At 46.1% G+C, this 21,398-nt stretch overlaps 1 protein-coding gene across 1 annotated transcript in view; it reads left to right on the top strand.

Annotated features, from left to right (window-relative positions):
- Positions 1 to 17,385, top strand: part of LOC311118555 (YTH domain-containing protein 1-like) — a 60,303-nt gene extending 42,918 nt beyond the window's left edge. Inside the window, exons 12-15 of the mRNA XM_084193345.1 lie at positions 12,359 to 12,401; positions 15,644 to 15,709; positions 16,175 to 16,333; positions 16,468 to 17,385. Coding sequence (XP_084049471.1) covers positions 12,359 to 12,401; positions 15,644 to 15,709; positions 16,175 to 16,333; positions 16,468 to 16,689 — 490 coding nt within the window. The 3' untranslated portion in view covers positions 16,690 to 17,385. The remainder of the gene's footprint in view (positions 1 to 12,358; positions 12,402 to 15,643; positions 15,710 to 16,174; positions 16,334 to 16,467) is intronic.
- Positions 17,386 to 21,398: the final 4,013 nt, after the last annotated feature.

Genomic DNA, 21,398 nt, shown 5'->3' with positions numbered 1-21,398 from the left:
ATACATATTTTTTTAGAATAGCCTAATTGAGAAACGACTCAATAGAGCTCCCCTGTAACCTGAATATTTGAGACTTTTATTAGAAGAACATGGCTTTAGTTAGCCTACCTTTTTTTATAGCCATTCGATCCCTGATTCATTGAAAGATGGAACTATTTTAGAAATACATAAATATTTGGTTGTAAAAGTTGCAATATTATATGTCAAGGGTGGCCAAGCATCCCCTAGGACAGCGTTTCCCAACTCTGGTCCTTGAGTACCCCCAACAGCACACTTTTTTGCCCCGGACAAAACACCTGATTCAACTTGTCAAGGGCTTGATGATTAGTTGACAAGTAGAATCAGGTTTGCCTTGTCCGGGGCCACAACAAAACACTGTTTAGAAACACTGTTGGGGGTACTGGAGGAGTTGAGCTGTTGGGGTACTGGAAGACTGGAGTTGAGAAACACTGTTGGGGGTACTGGAGGAGTTGAGCTGTTGGGGTACTGGAAGACTGGAGTTGAGAAACACTGTTGGGGGTACTGGAGGAGTTGAGCTGTTGGGGTACTGGAAGACTGGAGTTGAGAAACACTGTTGGGGGTAGGGCTGTTACGGTGACCGTATTACCGCCACACTGGCAGTCACGAGTCATACTGGAAGTCAAATTCCATGTGACCGTTTAGTCACGGTAACTAGGCTTCTCCAAGCTCTGATGCTGCTGATGGTCATTAGTAGCCTACCAAACTTGCTAACTGCCTGGTACTCAGCACTCTATTGTCCCTCTAATCACTCTGACATCAATGCAAATGTAATCGAAAATCTAATCAAACACTTCATGAGAGCCCATGAGCTCATGTTGCGCAACATTTCTATAGGCTATGGAGTAGCGTGAGAAAACAGAGTGATGGCCTCTATTAAAAAGAGGAGGATCCCATCAGCTTTCTATAGGCTAGGCCTACTATATTTATTTCTCAACTTTCCTAATATGAAGCACATTGCTTCTCTTTACAACAGGAGTATAGCCTACCTGGCTGGCATGGAAATGAACCAGGGGAAAAGCGTCCTGTATTTGCTATTAAAGTGCATAGATTACATGCATTTTTTCCCCTGGTTCATTTTCATGCCAGCCAGGTAGGCTATACTCCTGTTGTAAAGAAACAATGTGCTTCATATTAGGAAAGTTTCACACATATTATTTAGTATGTGTGAAGAAAAGATTAAATCAAGAATAGTCTGATGGGTGACGATATTAGCGTATCACTTGTGAATGATGCCCAGCTTGTGTGCAGTAAAGCAAGAAACAATGGCTTTTTTTTTTTTGCTACTTTTTCAAATCATAGTGGCACACCTCATGTAGCCTAGCCCATAGGCCTATATGTTTTGATCACAACTAAAGTGGCCAAATAACTTCTTTAAAATGAAGCACATTAATCCGCTTTACAACGGGTGTAGAGCCTAACTGGCATACATACGCAGCGCGTGAGTTTCAAGTTTGGGGAAGATCATTTTTACCATAAAAATGCACATTTATAATAAAAGCATTACATAAGCGCATTTGCGGTCACTTTTGAGAAATTGTGTTTTCCTGCTAATGGAACATTTGCGCTTATAGCCTACTGCCGTGTGCGCATTGCTGCGCTTATGTGAAGAGAGAGCCTAATAGTTTATCAACATTTTAAGCTTAACGTTCTGATCTGTTATCAGCCTCATTGCTTAAATGTGTTTTGATGCTAGTGGTTGGCTAGTGGTTGGCTAGTGGTCGGCTAGTGGTTGTATTCATTTGGGATCTATTGCATCCCACAACTGTCCCAGACAATGTTTGGAATATTTATTTCTCACATAGAATAGAACAGGTCAACTCTTGTACTATGGGGGATAGTAGATTGACAGAGGCTAGTGCTTTTGCTGTTCGTTAGGCCGACTCATCTTGTTGGCTGACGAAAAGTAAATGTGAACAGTTCTGCCAATATCTTCAATATGTACCTCGGAATTGGATAAGGACATGCACAGTTGCATCCCCGACGTGTCTGTCTTCACTTGTAGCCTGTGAGAAAGACCCGATCACGTGATGGAGAGCCATTTCAGTGAGAGGTGCTTTGGCGCACGCAGCCGGGAGAAGGGAAGTATAATTATTATATTCAGCCCAAGGGTACAACGGCCACTGGCTGCAAAAGGCATGGATTTTTTTAGGGGGCATTACACGAAGGGTATGTCTGCGGGAAATTTGAGGCATTTATCAAGTGCGTGTCTAATTGTGAATGAAAGCCTGAAGTGTGTACAGCCTGCGCAAAAAACAAAGCAGAGCTCATGCAACTTTTTTTTCAAATCATCATTAGTCGCATCATGCAGCCTTACAATGTATTAAAAATCAAAACATATAGCCCAACATTTGTAGAACAACTAAAGTTACATGAATAACTCCAAATTAAGCATATAGGAGGACCTATTTCTTTGTTAACCGCTCAACACTGAATAGCATGTGGCACTCCCTCTGAAATCATTTGGAGAAAATATTATTTCTATGTTATTCAGCTATGTTCAATTGTATTCTTCATACTATAAAATAATGCCACGGAATTCTATGAATCTTGTCTGCTAAATGAACTAGTGTAGCCCACAGCCATTTGGCATAGCCAGATCAGGACCTATTCTGTTTTCCTGAAATAGACTACATTTTCTTCATATCATGCTTCTTTAGACCTGTCTAAAATAAATAATGGATTTATTGTGATGGTGTAGGCTATATTAAATTGATTTATTATACTTTTTTTAAATGTAGATGTTCCAAAGGTCTGCATCAGTGGCTTGTAGGCTATGCATGGAAGCCAGGAGATGCTAAATGTGTTTATGTGAATTAACAGTCAATTGCCGTGAGACCGGCAGTTATTTGCTTGACAATCACCGGCTGACAATTTCATGACAGCCACAGCCCTAGTTGGGCTGTTGGAGGACTGGAGTTGGGGAACACTGTTGGGGGTACTGGAGGACTGGAGTTGGAACACTGTTGGGGGTACTGGAGGACTGGAGTTGGGCTGTTGGAGGGCTGGAGTTGGGCTGTTGGAGGGCTGGAGTTGGGGAACACTGTTGGGGGTACTGGAGGGCTGGAGTTGGGGAACACTGTTGGGGGTACTGGAGGACTGGAGTTGGGGAACACTGTTGGGGGTACTGGAGGACTGGGGTTGGGCTGTTGGAGGGCTGGAGTTGGGGAACACTGTTGGGGGTACTGGAGGACTGGAGTTGGGCTGTTGGAGGGCTGGAGTTGGGGAACACTGTTGGGGGTACTGGAGGACTGGAGTTGGGGAACACTGTTGGGGGTACTGGAGGACTGGAGTTGGGGAACACTGTTGGGGGTACTGGAGGACTGGAGTTGGGGAACACTGTTGGGTACTGGAGGGCTGGAGTTGGGCTGTTGGAGGGCTGGAGTTGGGCTGTTGGAGGACTGGAGTTGGGCTGTTGGAGGACTGGAGTTGGGCTGTTGGAGGGCTGGAGTTGGGCTGTTGGAGGGCTGGAGTTGGGGAACACTGTTGGGGGTACTGGAGGACTGGAGTTGGGGAACACTGTTGGGGGTACTGGAGGACTGGAGTTGGGGAACACTGTTGGGGGTACTGGAGGACTGGAGTTGGGGAACACTGTTGGGGGTACTGGAGGACTGGAGTTGGGGAACACTGTTGGGTACTGGAGGACTGGAGTTGGGAAACACTGTTGGGGGTACAGGAGGGCTGGGGTTGGGGAACACTGTTGGGGGTACTGGAGGGCTGGAGTTGGGCTGTTGGAGGGCTGGAGTTGGGCTGTTGGAGGGCTGGAGTTGGGCTGTTGGAGGGCTGGAGTTGGGCTGTTGGAGGGCTGGAGTTGGGCTGTTGGAGGACTGGAGTTGGGGAACACTGTTGGGGGTGCTGGAGTTGGGGAACACTGTTGGGGGTACTGGAGGGCTGGAGTTGGGGAACACTGTTGGAGGACTGGAGTTGGGGAACACTGTTGGAGGACTGGAGTTGGGGAACACTGTTGGAGGACTGGAGTTGGGGAACACTGTTGGAGGACTGGAGTTGGGGAACACTGTTGGAGGACTGGAGTTGGGGAACACTGTTGGAGGGCTGGAGTTGGGGAACACTGTTGGGGGTACTGGAGGACTGGAGTTGGGGAACACTGTTGGAGGACTGGAGTTGGGGAACACTGTTGGGGGTACTGGAGGACTGGAGTTGGGGAACACTGTTGGAGGGCTGGAGTTGGGGAACACTGTTGGAGGACTGGAGTTAGGGAACACTGTTGGAGGACTGGAGTTGGGGAACACTGTTGGAGGACTGGAGTTGGGGAACACTGTTGGGGGTACTGGAGGGCTGGAGTTGGGGAACACTGTTGGAGGGCTGGAGTTGGGGAACACTGTTGGAGGACTGGAGTTGGGGAACACTGTTGGAGGACTGGAGTTGGGGAACACTGTTGGAGGACTGGAGTTGGGGAACACTGTTGGGGGTACTGGAGGGCTGGAGTTGGGGAACACTGTTGGGGGTACTGGAGGACTGGAGTTGGGGAACACTGTTGGGGTACTGGAGGGCTGGAGTTGGGGAACACTGTTGGAGGACTGGAGTTGGGGAACACTGTTGGGGGTACTGGAGGGCTGGAGTTGGGGAACACTGTTGGAGGGCTGGAGTTGGGGAACACTGTTGGAGGACTGGAGGGCTGGAGTTGGGGAACACTGTTGGGGGTACTGGAGGGCTGGAGTTGGGGAACACTGTTGGGGGTACTGGAGGACTGGAGTTGGGAGACACTGTTGGGGGTACTGGAGGACTGGGGTTGGGGAACACTGTTGGAGGACTGGAGTTGGGGAACACTGTTGGGGGTACTGGAGGGCTGGAGTTGGGGAACACTGTTGGGGGTACTGGAGGACTGGAGTTGGGGAACACTGTTGGAGGACTGGAGTTGGGGAACACTGTTGGGGGTACTGGAGGACTGGAGTTGGGGAACACTGTTGGAGGACTGGAGTTGGGGAACACTGTTGGGGGTACTGGAGGGCTGGAGTTGGGGAACACTGTTGGAGGGCTGGAGTTGGGGAACACTGTTGGGGGTACTGGAGGACTGGAGTTGGGGAACACTGTTGGGGGTACTGGAGGACTGGAGTTGGGGAACACTGTTGGGGTACTGAAGGACTGGAGTTGGGAAACACTGTTGGGGTACTGGAGGACTGGAGTTGGGCTGTTGGAGGGCTGGAGTTGGGGAACACTGTTGGGTACTGGAGGACTGGAGTTGGGGAACACTGTTGGGTACTGGAGGACTGGAGTTGGGGAACACTGTTGGGGGTACTGGAGGGCTGGAGTTGGGGAACACTGTTGGGGTACTGGAGGACTGGAGTTGGGGAACACTGTTGGGTACTGGAGGACTGGAGTTGGGAAACTGCCCAGGGAGCGCTACTGGGTGTGCAGGCTGTTGTTCCAGTCCTGATATTACACACCACATTAAAATCAGCTGTTCAGCATTTTTTGATTTTAGTCATTAGGGTTAAGTGCCTTGTTCACGGGCACATCGACAGATTTCACCTAGTCAGCTCGGGGATTCAAAACTGCAACATTTTGGTTACTGGCCCAACCTCTTAACTGCTAGGCTACCACCCAGCCCTTTGATAAGTGTGTTTGAGCAGGGCTAGGTCAAAAGCCTGCACACCAATTAACTCCAGATGGCGGGTTGACTACATTTTACATTTTAGTCATTTAGCAGACGCTCTTATCCAGAGTGCATACATTTATTTATATTTTTTTCCCATACTGACTACGTGTGTTTTGTACAGTAGCATTACGATGCTGTTATTCAACATTGTAGGGGGGTTAAGTGCCTTGCTCAAGAGCACAGCGGCAGGAGCTGGTAAATGGGATCAGTCTACATTTATGGTAACTTTTTTTATGTATACATAGCCGCTACCAAATTATTGGTCATGGAAATTTTAAGTCATGAAATTCCATCTGTCAAAATGTGTATGAAGCCTGCATAGGCCTCTAGCCTGTCAGACTGCTAGCAGCTTATTGTTTCCGGAACTTAGTTCTCAACAAGTGACTAGGGGTTGATTTAGGAGTTAGGGTTCCTCTCTCCACCAATCCTTCCCTAGTCCTTCCTCTCTCCACCAATCCTTCCCTAGTCCTTCCTCTCTCCACCAATCCTTCCCTAGTCCTTCCTCTCTCCACCAATCCTTCCCTAGTCCTTCCTCTCTCCACCAATCCTTCCCTAGTCCTTCCTCTCTCCACCAATCCTTCCCTAGTCCTTCCTCTCTCCACCAATCCATCCCTAGTCCTTCCTCTCTCCACCAATCCATCCCTAGTCCTTCCTCTCTCCACCAATCCTTCCCTAGTCCTTCCTCTCTCCACCAATCCTTCCCTAGTCCTTCCTCTCTCCACCAATCCATCCCTAGTCCTTCCTCTCTCCACCAATCCTTCCCTTCCTCTATCCACAAATCCTTCCCTAGTCCTTCCTCTATCCACAAATCCTTCCCTAGTCCTTCCTCTATCCACAAATCCTTCCCTAGTCCTTCCTCTATCCACAAATCCTTCCCTAGTCCTTCCTCTCTCCACCAATCCTTCCCTAGTCCTTCCTCTCTCCACCAATCCTTCCCTAGTCCTTCCTCTATCCACCAATCCTTCCCTAGTCCTTCCTCTCTCCACCAATCCTTCCCTAGTCCTTCCTCTCTCCACCAATCCTTCCCTAGTCCTTCCTGTCTCCACCAATCCTTCCCTTCCTCTCTCCACCAATCCTTCCCTTCCTCTCTCCACCAATCCATCCCTAGTCCTTCCTCTCTCCACCAATCCTTCCCTTCCTCTCTCCACCAATCCTTCCCTAGTCCTTCCTCTATCCACAAATCCTTCCCTAGTCCTTCCTCTCTCCACCAATCCTTCCCTTCCTCTCTCCACCAATCCTTCCCTAGTCCTTCCTCTCTCCACCAATCCTTCCCTAGTCCTTCCTCTATCCACAAATCCTTCCCTAGTCCTTCCTCTATCCACAAATCCTTCCCTAGTCCTTCCTCTATCCTCAAATCCTTCCCTAGTCCTTCCTCTCTCCACCAATCCTTCCCTTTCTCTCTCCACCAATCCTTCCCTTTCTCTCTCCACCAATCCTTCCCTAGCCCTTCCTCTATCCACCAATCCTTCCCTTTCTCTCTCCACCAATCCTTCCCTTCCTCTCTCCACCAATCCTTCCCTAGTCCTTCCTCTATCCACAAATCCTTCCCTAGTCCTTCCTCTCTCCACCAATCCTTCCCTTCCTCTCTCCACCAATCCTTCCCTAGTCCTTCCTCTCTCCACCAATCCTTCCCTAGTCCTTCCTCTATCCACCAATCCTTCCCTAGTCCTTCCTCTATCCACAAATCCTTCCCTAGTCCTTCCTCTATCCTCAAATCCTTCCCTAGCCCTTCCTCTATCCACCAATCCTTCCCTTTCTCTCGCCACCAATCTTTCCCTAGCCCTTCCTCTATCCACCAGGTCTTCCCTTACTTGGGCTGTTGCGGTGACCGAGTCATGATGCAGTAAAATTCCATGTGACCATTGAGTCACAGTAATCTCCTCTTATGCGCTCTGGACATGCGTTGGTAATACCCAAATCGCTAACGACCTGATGGCTAATGGTCTGGTACTCGGGGCTCTATTGTCCCTCTAACCAACCACTCTGACGTCAATGCAACTGCAATCGAAAATCACATCACACTTATCATCAAAACAGTATCATGCTTTTAAAACTCCCCATGATGAATTTGAAGAAAGAAGTTCAACAACAGGTTCAAACTGAGTGGAAAACATGGTCACTGTGGATGTTGTTTCAAAGCAAAACGAAATGGACAGCACTTTCTAAGGCGGTGATTAATTCAAAGCATTTAAGACATTGCATGTAGAACATTATTAGAGCTTATGCATATATGAGGTCTATATATGAGGTCTATATATGAGCCCAAGCCCGAAAATAACAAATAAAATAAAAACGGAATTAAAATGATTATGCCATTCGTTATACAATACATGGCCTTCTGCATATTACGCAGAAGAAGAAAAAAGAGAAAAAAACATATATTTAGGATGTTTATAGTTAACCCTACAATTATAGTGAATTTGATTTTGAATAGCCTAGTAATGGGGCATTTTTTATATTTTGATAATTAATAGACTGACACGTTACCTTTAGCTGCAGAATATCTCACCACCGTGCGTTTCCGTCTCCCCTCTCTCCTTCATTCCTTTCTCGAGCGCACAGAGCGAGGGGCTGTCAACAGTTTAATGAAATATGTTTTGTTGTGATAACATGTTACTATCGATGTTCCCGAACAACAAATTTCACTTGGTTTCCCAAATTTAAGCACTGGGTAGCTGCAGGAACAGGGTTGGAGAGCCCATGGCATACAGAGTACTGGGTAGCTGGAGGAACAGGGTTGGAGAGCCCATGGCATACAGAGTACTGGGTAGCTGCAGGAACAGGGTTGGAGAGCCCATGGCATACAGAGTACTGGGTAGCTGCAGGAACAGGGTTGGAGAGCCCATGGCATACAGAGTACTGGGTAGCTGCAGGAACAGGGTTGGAGAGCCCATGGTATACAGAGTACTGGGTATCTGGAGGAACAGGGTTGGAGAGCCCATGGCATACAGAGTACTGGGTAGCTGGAGGAACAGGGTTGGAGAGCCCATGGCATACAGAGTACTGGGTAGCTGGAGGAACAGGGTTGGAGAGCCCATGGCATACAGAGTACTGGGTAGCTGGAGGAACAGGGTTGGAGAGCCCATTTCATACAGAGTACTGGGTAGCTGGAGGAACAGGGTTGGAGAGCCCATGGCATACAGAGTACTGGGTAGCTGGAGGAACAGGGTTGGAGAGCCCATGGCATACAGAGTACTGGGTAGCTGGAGGAACAGGGTTGGAGAGCCCATTTCATACAGAGTACTGGGTAGCTGGAGGAACAGGGTTGGAGAGCCCATGGCATACAGAGTACTGGGTAGCTGGAGGAACAGGGTTGGAGAGCCCATGGCATACAGAGTACTGGGTAGCTGGAGGAACAGGGTTGGAGAGCCCGTGGCATACAGAGTACTGGGTAGCTGGAGGAACAGGGTTGGAGAGCCCGTGGCATACAGAGTACTGGGTAGCTGGAGGAACAGGGTTGGAGAGCCCGTGGCATACAGAGTACTGGGTAGCTGGAGGAACAGGGTTGGAGAGCCCATGGCATACAGAGTACTGGGTAGCTGGAGGAACAGGGTTGGAGAGCCCATGGCATACAGAGTACTGGGTAGCTGGAGGAACAGGGTTGGAGAGCCCATGGTATACAGAGTACTGGGTAGCTGGAGGAACAGGGTTGGAGAGCCCATGGCATACAGAGTACTGGGTAGCTGGAGGAACAGGGTTGGAGAGCCCATGGCATACAGAGTACTGGGTAGCTGGAGGAACAGGGTTGGAGAGCCCATGGCATACAGAGTACTGGGTAGCTGGAGGAACAGGGTTGGAGAGCCCATGGCATACAGAGTACTGGGTAGCTGCAGGAACAGGGTTGGAGAGCCCATGGCATACAGAGTACTGGGTAGCTGGAGGAACAGGGTTGGAGAGCCCATGGCATACAGAGTACTGGGTAGCTGGAGGAACAGGGTTGGAGAGCCCATGGCATACAGAGTACTGGGTAGCTGGAGGAACAGGGTTGGAGAGCCCATGGTATACAGAGTACTGGGTAGCTGGAGGAACAGGGTTGGAGAGCCCATGGCACACAGAGTACTGGGTAGCTGGAGGAACAGGGTTGGAGAGCCCATGGCATACAGAGTACTGGGTAGCTGGAGGAACAGGGTTGGAGAGCCCATGGCATACAGAGTACTCGGTAGCTGGAGGAACAGGGTTGGAGAGCCCATGGTATACAGAGTACTGGGTAGCTGGAGGAACAAGGTTGGAGAGCCCATGGCACACAGAGTACTGGGTAGCTGGAGGAACAGGGTTGGAGAGCCCATGGCATACAGAGTACTGGGTAGCTGGAGGAACAGGGTTGGAGAGCCCATGGCACACAGAGTACTGGGTAGCTGGAGGAACAGGGTTGGAGAGCCCATGGCATACAGAGTACTGGGTAGCTGGAGGAACAGGGTTGGAGAGCCCATGGCATACAGAGTACTGGGTAGCTGGAGGAACAGGGTTGGAGAGCCCATGGCATACAGAGTACTGGGTAGCTGGAGGAGCAGGGTTGGAGAGCCCATGGCATACAGAGTACTGGGTAGCTGGAGGAGCAGGGTTGGAGAGCCCGTGGCACACAGAGTTTCGGTGGAAATATCACCTGTCACGCAGCAAGAGGCTGCATGCTCCTCAAACAGTGGTTGATGCGTAAAGTTAAATAAGTGTTCTTATAAGCCCAGACATTTCTAAATGCAATCCTGTGTGAAAGGAGAGTTTTGATGGTTGCCACGAACAAGCGGAGAATCCCAGCTGCTACTAGATGTATTTGATTTATTTATTGCCTGCTCTGCTATAAACTGGAGTAGCCTAATCAGCATGGTTTTACAACGAAATGGGGGGGAAGTGGCCTCCATTCACTATTCCAGTGCATACGGATGACATGTTTTTCCCCAGTTGATAATGGGCCTTTTTTCTAAATCGAAACAAACGTTGACGTTTTAGTAAAGGCAAGATTAAATTGAGAATAGTCTGATGGGTGAAAATGTGATCACTTGATGAGAGAACAGCGTGTGCTGCCTGAGGCAAGGAACCGAGCACAAGCTTTTTTTTGCAACTTTTTCAAATAGTCTAGACTAGTTGCATCATGCAGCCCAAATATATTTTGATTTGTATTGTTCAAAACTAAATTTGCCAAATAACTCTAAATCTAATTTATAAGACCTGTTTCAAATGATCACTTTTATGCTCAACATAGTCACTTCATATGCGTACACGCTCTGGAATGGGAAAAATATCCTTTCTATTTGATTTGGCTAAATTCAATTATATTCTTAATATAAAATAATGTCATGGGACTTATGAGCATATATTGTCTGCTTAATGAACAAGCTGACAGCCTATGGCATCCAGGCTCTGTCGTAGCCGACCGCGACCGGGAGACCCATGGGGCGGCGCACAATTGGCCCAGCGTCGTCCAGGGTAGGGGAGGGAATGGCCGGCAGGGATGTAGCTCAGTTGGTAGAGCATGGTGTTTGCAACGCCAGGGTTGTGGGTTCGATTCCAGTATGAAAAATAAATAATAATGTAATCACTCACTAACTGTAAGTCGCTCTGGATAAGAGTGTCTGCTAAATGACTCAAATGTAATGGAGCATAGCCAGATAACATACAGTAGGCCAACTCATATTCTGTTCTTCTGAAATACATTTTCTTCAAATCAAAGTTTTCTTTAGACCTGCCTAAAATAATGGATTTATTGTGATGGTGTATAATAAATATACTTTTTTAAAATGTAAATGTTTCCAAAGGTCTGCATCAGTGGCTTGTGGCTATGCGTGGAAGCCAGGAGATGCTAAATGTGTTTATGTTAATTAACGGTCAATTACTGCGAGACCAGCAGTTATTTGCATGAAAATAACCGGCTGACAAAATGTAATGACCGCCACAGCCCCTCCCCTAGCCCCTCCCCTAGCCCTTCCTCTCTCCACCAATCCTTCCCTAGCCCTTCCTCTCTCCACCAATCCTTCCATAGCCCTTCCTCTCTCCACCAGTCCTTCCATAGCCCTTCCTCTCTCCACCAGCCCTTCCCTTTCCTCTCTCCACCAGTCCTTCCATAGCCCTTCCTCTCTCCACCAGTTCTTCCCTAGCCCTTCCTCTCTCCACCAGTCCTTCCCTTTCCTCTCTCCACGAGTCCTTCCCTAGCCCTTCCTCTCTCCACCAGTCCTTCCCTAGCCCTTCCTCTCTCCACCAGTACTTCCCTAGCCCTTCCTCTCTCCACCAGTCCTTCCCTAGACTTTCCTCTCTCCACCAATCCTTCCATAGCCCTTCCTCTCTCCACCAATCCTTCCATAGCCCTTCCTCTCTCCACCAATCCTTCCCTAGCCTTTCCTCTCTCCACCAATCCTTCCATAGCCATTCCTCTCTCCACCAATCCTTCCCTAGCCTTTCCTCTCTCCACCAGTCCTTCCCTAGCCTTTCCTCTCTCCACAAATCCTTCCATAGATCTTCCTCTCTCCACCAATCCTTCCATAGCCCTTCCTCTCTCCACCAATCCTTCCCTAGCCTTTCCTCTCTCCACCAATCTTTCCCTAGCCTTTCCTCTCTCCACCAATCCTTCCCTAGCCCTTCCTCTCTCCACCAATCCTTCCCTAGCCCTTCCTCTCTCCACCAATCCTTCCCTAGCCCCTCCTCTTTCCACCAATCCTTTCCTGGCCCTTCCTCTCTCCACCAACCCCTTGCCCTCCCCAAACAATAACCAGTAATAACTTAATTTCCCCACAGGCGCTTCCCCACTGGAGTCAGAAGAGATGTTTTTCTCAATGGGGTGAGTTCAGGAATTACATTTTTTGTTGATTTCAACAAATATACACTACATGACCAAAAGTATGTGGACACCTGCTCATCGAACATCTCATTCCAAAATCATGGGCATTAATATGGAGTTGGTCCCCCCCTTTGCTGCTATAACAGCCTCCACTCTTCTGGGAAGGCTTTCCACTAGATGTTGGAACATTGCTGCGGGGACTTGCTTCCATTCAGCCACAAGAGCATTAGTGAGGTCGGGCACTGATGTTGGGAGATTAGGCCTGGCTCACAGTTGGCGTTCAAATTCATCCCAAAGGTGTTCGATGGGATTGAGGTCAGGGCTCTGTGCAGGCCAGTCAAGTTCCACACCAATCTCGACAAACCATTTCTGTATCGACCTCGCTTTGTGCACGGGGGCATTGTCATTCTGAAACAGGAAAGGGCCTATCCCAAACTGTTGCCACAAAGTTGGAAGCACAGAATCGTCTAGAATGTCATTGTATGCTGTAGCGTTAAGATTTCCCTTCACTGGAACTAAGGGGCCTATCCCGAACCATGAAAAACAGCAACATTATTCCTCCTCCACCCAACTTTACAGTTGGCACTATGCATTGGGCAGGTAGCGTTCTCCTGGCATCCGCCAAACCCAGATTTGTCCACCAGACTGCCAGATGGTGAAGCGTGATTCATCACTCCAGAGAACACATTTCCACTGCTCCAGAGTCTAATGGCAGCGAGCTTTACACCACTCCAGCCGACGCTTGGCATTGCCCATGGTGATCTTAGGCTTGTGTGCGGCTGCTCGGCCATGGAAATGAAGCTCCCGACGAACAGTTCTTGTGCTGACATTGCTTCCAGAGGCAGTTTGGAACTCAATAGTGGACAGACGATATCTACGCGCTTCAGCACTCGGAGGTCCCGTTCTGTGAGCTTGTGTGGCCTACCACTTCACGACTGAGCCGTTGTTGCTCCTAGACGTTTCCACTTAACAATAACAGCACTTACAGTTGACCGGGGCAGCTCTAGCAGGGCAGAAATTTGACGAACTGACTTGTTGGAAAGGTGGCATCCTATGACGGTGCCACGTTGAAAGTCACTGAGCTCTTCAGTAAGGCCATTCTACTGCCAATGTTCGTCTATGGAGATTGCATGGCTGTGTGCTCGATTTTATACACCTGTCAGCAACGGGTGTGGCTGAAATAGCCAAATCCACTAATTTGAAGGGGTGTCCACATACCTTTTGTGTGTGTATTTGTGTATATATAATGTGTGTGTATATGTGTGTGTATATGAGTCATTGATATTAACATACAGTTAATTTGATTCAGTCCTTTTGATATTATTGCCAACTACTTTAATGATTTTTTTCATTGGCAAGATTAGCAAATTTAGGCATGACATGACAGCAACACTACACATCCAAGTATATCTGACCAAATTGCGAAAGACAAGAATAGTAATTTTGAATTCCGTAAAGTGAGTGTGGAAGAGGTGAATAAATGATTGTTGTCTATCAACAATGACAAGCCCCCGGGGTCTGTCAACTTGGATAGAAAATGACTGAGGATAATAGTGGACGATATTGCCACTCCTATTTGCCATGTTTTCAATTTAAGCCTACTAGAAAGTGTGTGCCCTCAGGCCTGGAGGGAAGCTAAAGTCATTCCGCTACCTAAGAATAGTAAAGCCCCCTTTTACTGGCTCAAATAGCCGACCAATCAGCCTGCTACCAACCCTTAGTAAAGTTTTGGGGGAAATGGTGTTTGACCAGATACAATGCTATTTTACAGTAAAGAAATTGACAACAGACTTTCAGCACGCTTATAGGGAAGGACATTCAACAAGCACAGCACTCACACAAATGACTGATGATTGGCTGAGAGGAATTGATGATAAAAAGATTGTGGGGGCTGTTTTGTTAGACTTCAGTGCAGCTTTTGACATTATCAATCATAGTCTGCTGCTGGAAAAACGTATGTGTTATGGCTTTACACCCCCTGCTATAATGTGGATAAAGAGTTACCTGTCTAACAGAACACAGAGGGTGTTCTTTAATGGAAGCCTCTCCAACATAATCCAGGTAGAATCAGGAATTCCCCAGGGCAGCTGTCTAGGCCTATTACCTTTTTCAATCTTTACTAACGACATGCCACTGGCTTTGAGTAAAGCCAGTGTGTCTATGTATGCGGATGACTCAACACTATACACGTCAGCTACTACGGCGACTGTAATGACTGCAACACTTAACAAAGAGCTGCAGTTAGTTTCAGAATGGGTGGCAAGGAATAAGTTAGTCCTAAATATTTCAAACTAAAAGCATTGTATTTGGGACAAATCATTCACTAAACCTCAACTAAATCTTGTAATGAATAATGTGGAAATTGAGCAAGTTGAGGTGACTAAACTGCTTGGAGTAACCCTGGATTGTAAACTGTCATGGTCAAAACATATTGATAAAACAGTAGCTAGGATGGGGAGAAGTCTGTCCATAATAAAGCGCTGCTCTGCCTTCTTAACAGCACTATCAACAAGGCAGGTCCTACAGGCCCTAGTTTTGTCACACCTGGACTACTGTTCAGTCATGTGGTCAGGTGCCACAAAGAGGGACTTAGGAAAATTACAATTGGCTCAGAACAGGGCAGCACGGCTGGCCCTTGGATGTACACAGAAAGCTAATATTAATAACATGGATGTCGATCTCTCCTGGCTCAAAGTGGAGGAGAGATTGACTTCATCACTACTTGTATTTGTGAGAGGTATTGACATGTTGAATGCACCGAGCTGTCTGTTTAAACAACTAGCACACAGCTCGGACACCCATGCATACCCCACAAGACATGCCACCAGAGGTCTCTTCACAATCCCCGAGTCCAGAACAGACTATGGGAGGAGCACAGTACTACATAGAGCCATGACTACATGGAACTCTATTCCACATCAAGTAACTCATGCAAGCAGTAAAATCAGTTATAAAAATAAAAATACACCTTATGGAACAGCGGGGACTGTGAAGCAACACAAACACAGGCACAGACACATGCATACACACACATGATAACATACACACTATACACACACGTACACATGGATTTTGTATTGTAGATATGTGGTAGTGGAGGAGTAGGGGCCTGAATGTGTATTGTAATGTTTTGAAAATTGTATAACTGCCTTAATTTTGCTGGACCCCAGGAAGAGTAGCTGCTGCATGGGGATCCATAATAAATAGAAATATTAACATGATGTGGTTAATGTTATCCCCAGTCCTACAACGATTACATGAGGGAGTTCCACCACACCATTGGGCCGCCTCCTCCTTGGCAAGGAATGGTATGTTCTAGATGTTTGGTTCATAGAGCTGTAGAGCTAAATAATCATATGGTTTAATACTACATATAGAAGTCAAAAAGGCATATAAACGCTACCTGAGAAATACCTGTCTGGTCGAAACACGTTGCAGTATGCTGCCACCTGCTGTAATATGTTAGGCTGATCTGCTCCCGCCTGTATATTAGTCAATATTTTGGGTTCTCTAAGTTCATCTTAATCATACCAATCCTCCTCTTCAGAAGACAATAGCTGATTTTTTGTTTTGTTACATACACTCATTTTACATACATGGCACTTTAATGTTTGTACACCATAGTTACATAGCATAGTTAAAGTGAATGTGTCTTTTTAATTGATCCTACCTGCTATTTAAATAAAGGTGAAATAAAAATAAATAAACATTTAGGGGCTTTTCTCCACTGACTTCATTCATAGTGTCAATAAAATAAATATCCTTCCCTTTAGGCCCCTTACCCTGGGATGGAGCAGCCGCCTCACCACCCGTTCTACCAACACCACCCTCCTCCTCCCCAGGCGCACCCCCCCTACGCTGGGCACCACCCTGTACCACATGACGCCCGCTTCAGGGAGAAGAGAGTCGTCCGCTCCTTCAGCTCCAGCCTGGTAAAGCCCTTTGGGCCCGGGTCTAAAGTAGTGCACTATAAAGGGAACGGGGGTGGTATTTGGGACACTACCTTTTGTCCGTCTGAGGGAGTGTAACCTGAACACCACCTCTCTCTCTCTCTCCCTCTCTGCAGCATGACTATGACATGCGGGTGGATGACTTCCTGAGACGGACCCAGGCCGTGGTGACCGGTCGCCGCAGCCGACCCCGAGAACGAGACCGGCAGAGGGAGCGAGAACGGCCCCGGGACGCCCGCCGGGACCGTGACAGAGACCGTGGACGCGAGCGTGACCGGGAGAGAGACAGGATCAGGGAGAGGGAGAGGGAGAAGGAGAGGGGGCGCTACAGGAGATAATCAGGGACAAAATCAAATCAAACAGCAAGTCCCGTGGTAGTGTCTCTTACCTAGTTTTTTTCTTTCTTTTTTTTTTTTTTAAAGAAGCTGAACTGTTCTGTTTTTACATTGTGCTGTGAAGGCATCTCATGTGTATCATGCATGCAGTGTAACTGAACTAACTGGGGGGGGGGCAACAACCAAAAATCCACATTTTAGTTTCTTATTTTGGGGGGGAGACATGGTTAAGAGCATCTAACTATTGGAGATTGTTTTTTTGTTTATTCTTCCTTAGACTGTCCTGGATTTTCAATGTATAACGTCTTGTGTGTATTTTAGAAGGGATTGACCTTTGCATTTGCCACATTGTCTTTGTGCTGTTCATAATTGTACATGGTTCAATTGAAGATCTGTCTACTAAAAGGGGTATAATTGTATTGAATCTGGCAGTGTTATTGCGAAGTCCCCTTTTTGCCTTTTTTAGTTTCAAGCCATTTATTTTTTTCTAGTGTTTTGACTGATCCGGAAGCAAAAAGCAATATTGTTGTCATGTCTAGATTGATCTCTTTCCTTTCTGAAGTTTAAACCAAGACTCCAATCAGTGCTGTAAGGCTTAACGTTTAGAGAACCTGCAATGTTTGTTGTCGAGGGAATAAGGTATCACTTGTCTTGGATGGCTGTTTTTTGTACAAAAAATTAAATACTGTGAGTATTTTACTGCTGTGGTCCAGTTTATGAGTGAAGGAAAAGATGCCTGGATTGATTCACTTTATAGACAACTGGTTTTACTCTGAACTTTTTGCTGGTCTGAGCGAAAATATTTCAGAAGAAATATTTAACCGTAAGATCAACAATAGCAACACACATCAGTCACAGACTTTGCATTATGGTTAGTTGAAAAGTGATCCTATTAGCTTACATTTTTACATTTACATTTTAGTCATTTAGCAGACGCCCTTATCCAGAGCGACTTACAGTTAGTGAGTGCATACATTATTATTATCTTTATTTTATTATTATTTTTATTTTTTATACTGTCCCCCTGTGGGAATCGAACCCACAACCCTGGCGTTGCAAACGCCATGCTCTACCAACTGAGCTACATCCCTGCCGGCCATTCCTTCCCCTACCCTGGACGACGCTGGGCCATTCCCTCCCCTACCCTGGACGACGCTGGGCCAATTGTGCGCCGCCCCATGGGTCTCCCGGTCACGGCCGGCTACGACAGAGCCTGGATTCGAACCAGGATCTCTAGTGGCACAGCTAGCACTGCAATGCAGTGCCTTAGACCACTGCGCCACTCGGAAGGCCAAAAGCTGTTTCCAATGCATTTGACTGGTTAGTTGAACAGTGATCCTATTAGCTGTTTCCAATGCATTTGACTGGTTAGTTGAAAAGTGATCCTATTAGCTGTTTCCAATGCATTTGACTGGTTAGTTGAAAAGTGATCCTATTAGCTGTTTCCAATGCATTTGACTGGTTAGTTGAAAAGTGATCCTATTAGCTGTTTCCAATGCATTTGACTGGTTAGTTGCAGAGGTGGGTAGTAACGAGTTACATTTACTCCGTTACATTTACTTGAGTAAGTTTTTGAAAAAATTATACTTCTAGGAGTAGTTTTAAATCACTATACTTTTTACTTTTACTTGAGTAGATTTGTGAAGAAGAAACTGTACTCTTACTCCGCTACATTAGGCTACAATGAGGTCGTTACTTTTCTTTTTACCTCTTTGGTATTCTACGCGTCATTGTCTTTATCCCCCCGCATATGCCTTATTTTAATGTTTTATTTTGACAGAGAGAGAGAGACTTCCGCTAAGGCTCTACCACGTGACTGTGTTTCACCAATCAAACGTAGTTGTGCAGTCTCGTCACTTTACCATACTCAATCTCAGCGGCGGGACGGGTTGGCTTTACAGTCATAGCAACACAAAAATGTCCGAATTAGCCGTCGGCAATGCAGACACAGACGAGGAGGAACACCCGCACCCCTGGCCTCATATTGAAAGCATGTTTACCTTAGTAAAAGTGCGAAAGAACAGCTACATTATGCGGTGTCTTCTGTGTCTACCAAAACAAACGGACATTTCAGCATTCAAGAACTCAACATCTAACTTGAGGAAACATGTAGCGGTAAGTTTCCTAAATTCGTTTTTTTTTTGCTGTGGATAGGCGAATGTTTGTCTTTTAGGTTACATATGTTTTAAACATTTTCTATATATATATATATATATATATATATATATATCCACATTTGATGTGATAATAAGTCTCTTTTAATGTCTTGATGTCCCTGTAGCCTCACATATATTTTTTTTGTCCACAGAGGATTCACCCCAACAAACTGGCAAAGTACACAGACTTACTAGAGAACCACAGAAAGCGTAAGTCCTCCTCTTCCAGTGATACTCTTGTGAAAAATGCAAAAATCACAGCCTTTGCTGCCCCAGGGCGGGTAACACAAGGAATGCTTGACAAGCTGATGCTAAATTTTGTATGTGAGGCCAACCAACCATTTTCTGTGGTTGAGACGCCATCCTTCAATACTTTGATAGAAACCTTGCAACCTCATACAGTAATGACAAGGAAAACGTTATGCACAAGAATACAAGAAGCTGCAAAACACAAGAAGAGCATAATCATCAAAAAGCTGAGTGCTGTGAACTATGTTGCTAACGTAGCTACTTAGGTGTCACCTGTCACTGGATAGACAACACCTCACTGGAGAGGCACTCCACATTGGCTTGTAGACCTGTCAAAGGCTCGCACACGTTTGATGTCCTTGCTGCTGCATTAGAGGAAATACATTCTGAGTACCACATCAGGGAAAAAGTGACCAGGACGACAACAGACAGTGGCTCAAACTTCCTTTCGATTATATGGTGAGGAGAAAGAGGAGGAAGCCATCAATGTACAAGAGGAGAGTGACTCCACCCTTGATGATGCAACAGAAGATCAGAGTGAGTCAGAGGTGGAGTATCAAGATGTCTGCAATTCTGGATGACAACACAGGCCTTGAGTACCAACTTCCAAGGCACCAAAAGTGTGCATGCCATCTCCTCAATCTTATATCCACAGTTGATGCCACTGCTGCAGGAGGAGCTGCAAACGAAACCTACAAGAGGCTGTCTCGGTCTGCTTTTGCAAAATGTCATGCTCTTTGGAATAAAACCAGCAGGTCAACCATGGCTCATGAAACAGTGGAACGTGAATGCAAGCTGCTGTTTCTCCGACCCAATCAGACACGCTGGAGCTCCCTGTTCCTCGCTGTAGAAAGGATTGTGCGCATTCACCGAGAGCAAGGAGAACAAGCAATTCGCAATGTCTGCACAGCATTAAAGATAAAGATGTAAGTTGACAAAATGTATATTTTGTTTTTAAAGAATAATAAAAGTAAATAAGCCTTGCTGATTAATGGGTGAATCCACTTGTCTCAAGTAACAAAGTTTTCTTTGCATGGTGGTGTGACAATTGTGGATGACTTGAATGAATATATATATATATATATATATATATATATATATATATTTTTTTTTTGTATTTAACATGTACAATGCATAATAAAGACATTGTACCAGAAATAGCTATAAGTAATTGTTTTATTGTTACATCTTTTATAGGTTCAATCCAGCTGAAAATTGGTTTTTGGTCGAGTATGCTGCTGTGATGATGCCTGTTGCCATGGCCCTTAATATCCTCCAAGGGGAATCATCTGTGCATATGGGCCTCCTGCTGCCAACACTTTACCAGTTGCGGGACAAGCTGAAGAAGTTGGAGTCAACTTGCAAAATGTGTACACCTCTTGTTCACGCCCTGCAGCAAGGGATCCAGAAACGTTTTGGAGACGTCATGAAAGAGCCTGAGCTGATTGCAGCAGCAATACTCCTACCAAGATTCAGAACATCCTGGACCACAGAGGAGAACATCTTAAATGCTGGTAAATATACTTGTTTATCAATTCAAATGTGAACCAGTAGACATTGACCTATATAACTATGTATAATGTTACTGTCATTTAGGATTATAGTGTGTCAGTGACAAACCACAGGGTGGCAATATAGTTAGTGTGACTTTTTTTTGCTGACTTTTCTTGTTAGATATTGGAACTGGAAGTAAACATAATGCCCCATCTACAACTACATCACTCTCCTCTGATGCCTTTTAGAGAACATGCATTCAGCTTAATTTGTGTTCTGGGATACTAGGCCTGCAATATTGTTTTATTTGGCCATCTATCATGGACTGGTGCTTTTTCAGTTGATGTGTACTGCTGCTCTTTTCCTCTGCTCAGTGAGATGTGCAGTGTGGCCTAATCACAGATCAGAGTATTCATTTCTAGGCACACAGAAAAAGGGCTGTTGCTTGCCATGCAATACAAAGGTACTGAGTAGGCCTAATCAACACCTATTGATTATTTTACGTTGACCGCTTCCTTCTGGTGTGCAGTTGTCTGTTCAGCATGCCTGGTATGAAACGTTTGTGTGTTTCCTTCTGTTGTTCTGTCACTGTGGAGACACACACACAGTTTATGAGAGTTTATGGGCTGCCTCGTTCTAGTTCTGCCTGGTAAAAAAAGTATAAAGGTTTGGAAATTTGTGTTACTTGTGCTTATTTATTTTTTATTTATTATTATTAAAAAATGGTATACTTGAATTTACCTGAATTAGTTTAATTTAAGCTATTTTGTATTTTGTAATTCATTAAAGATGATTATTTTGTATTTTTGTCTG

This window comes from Coregonus lavaretus, assembly GCF_964263955.1.
Source record: "Coregonus lavaretus genome assembly, contig: HAP1_SCAFFOLD_236, whole genome shotgun sequence".
Taxonomy (NCBI): Eukaryota; Metazoa; Chordata; class Actinopteri; order Salmoniformes; family Salmonidae; genus Coregonus; species Coregonus lavaretus.
This window is presented reverse-complemented; position numbering and strand designations above follow the sequence as displayed.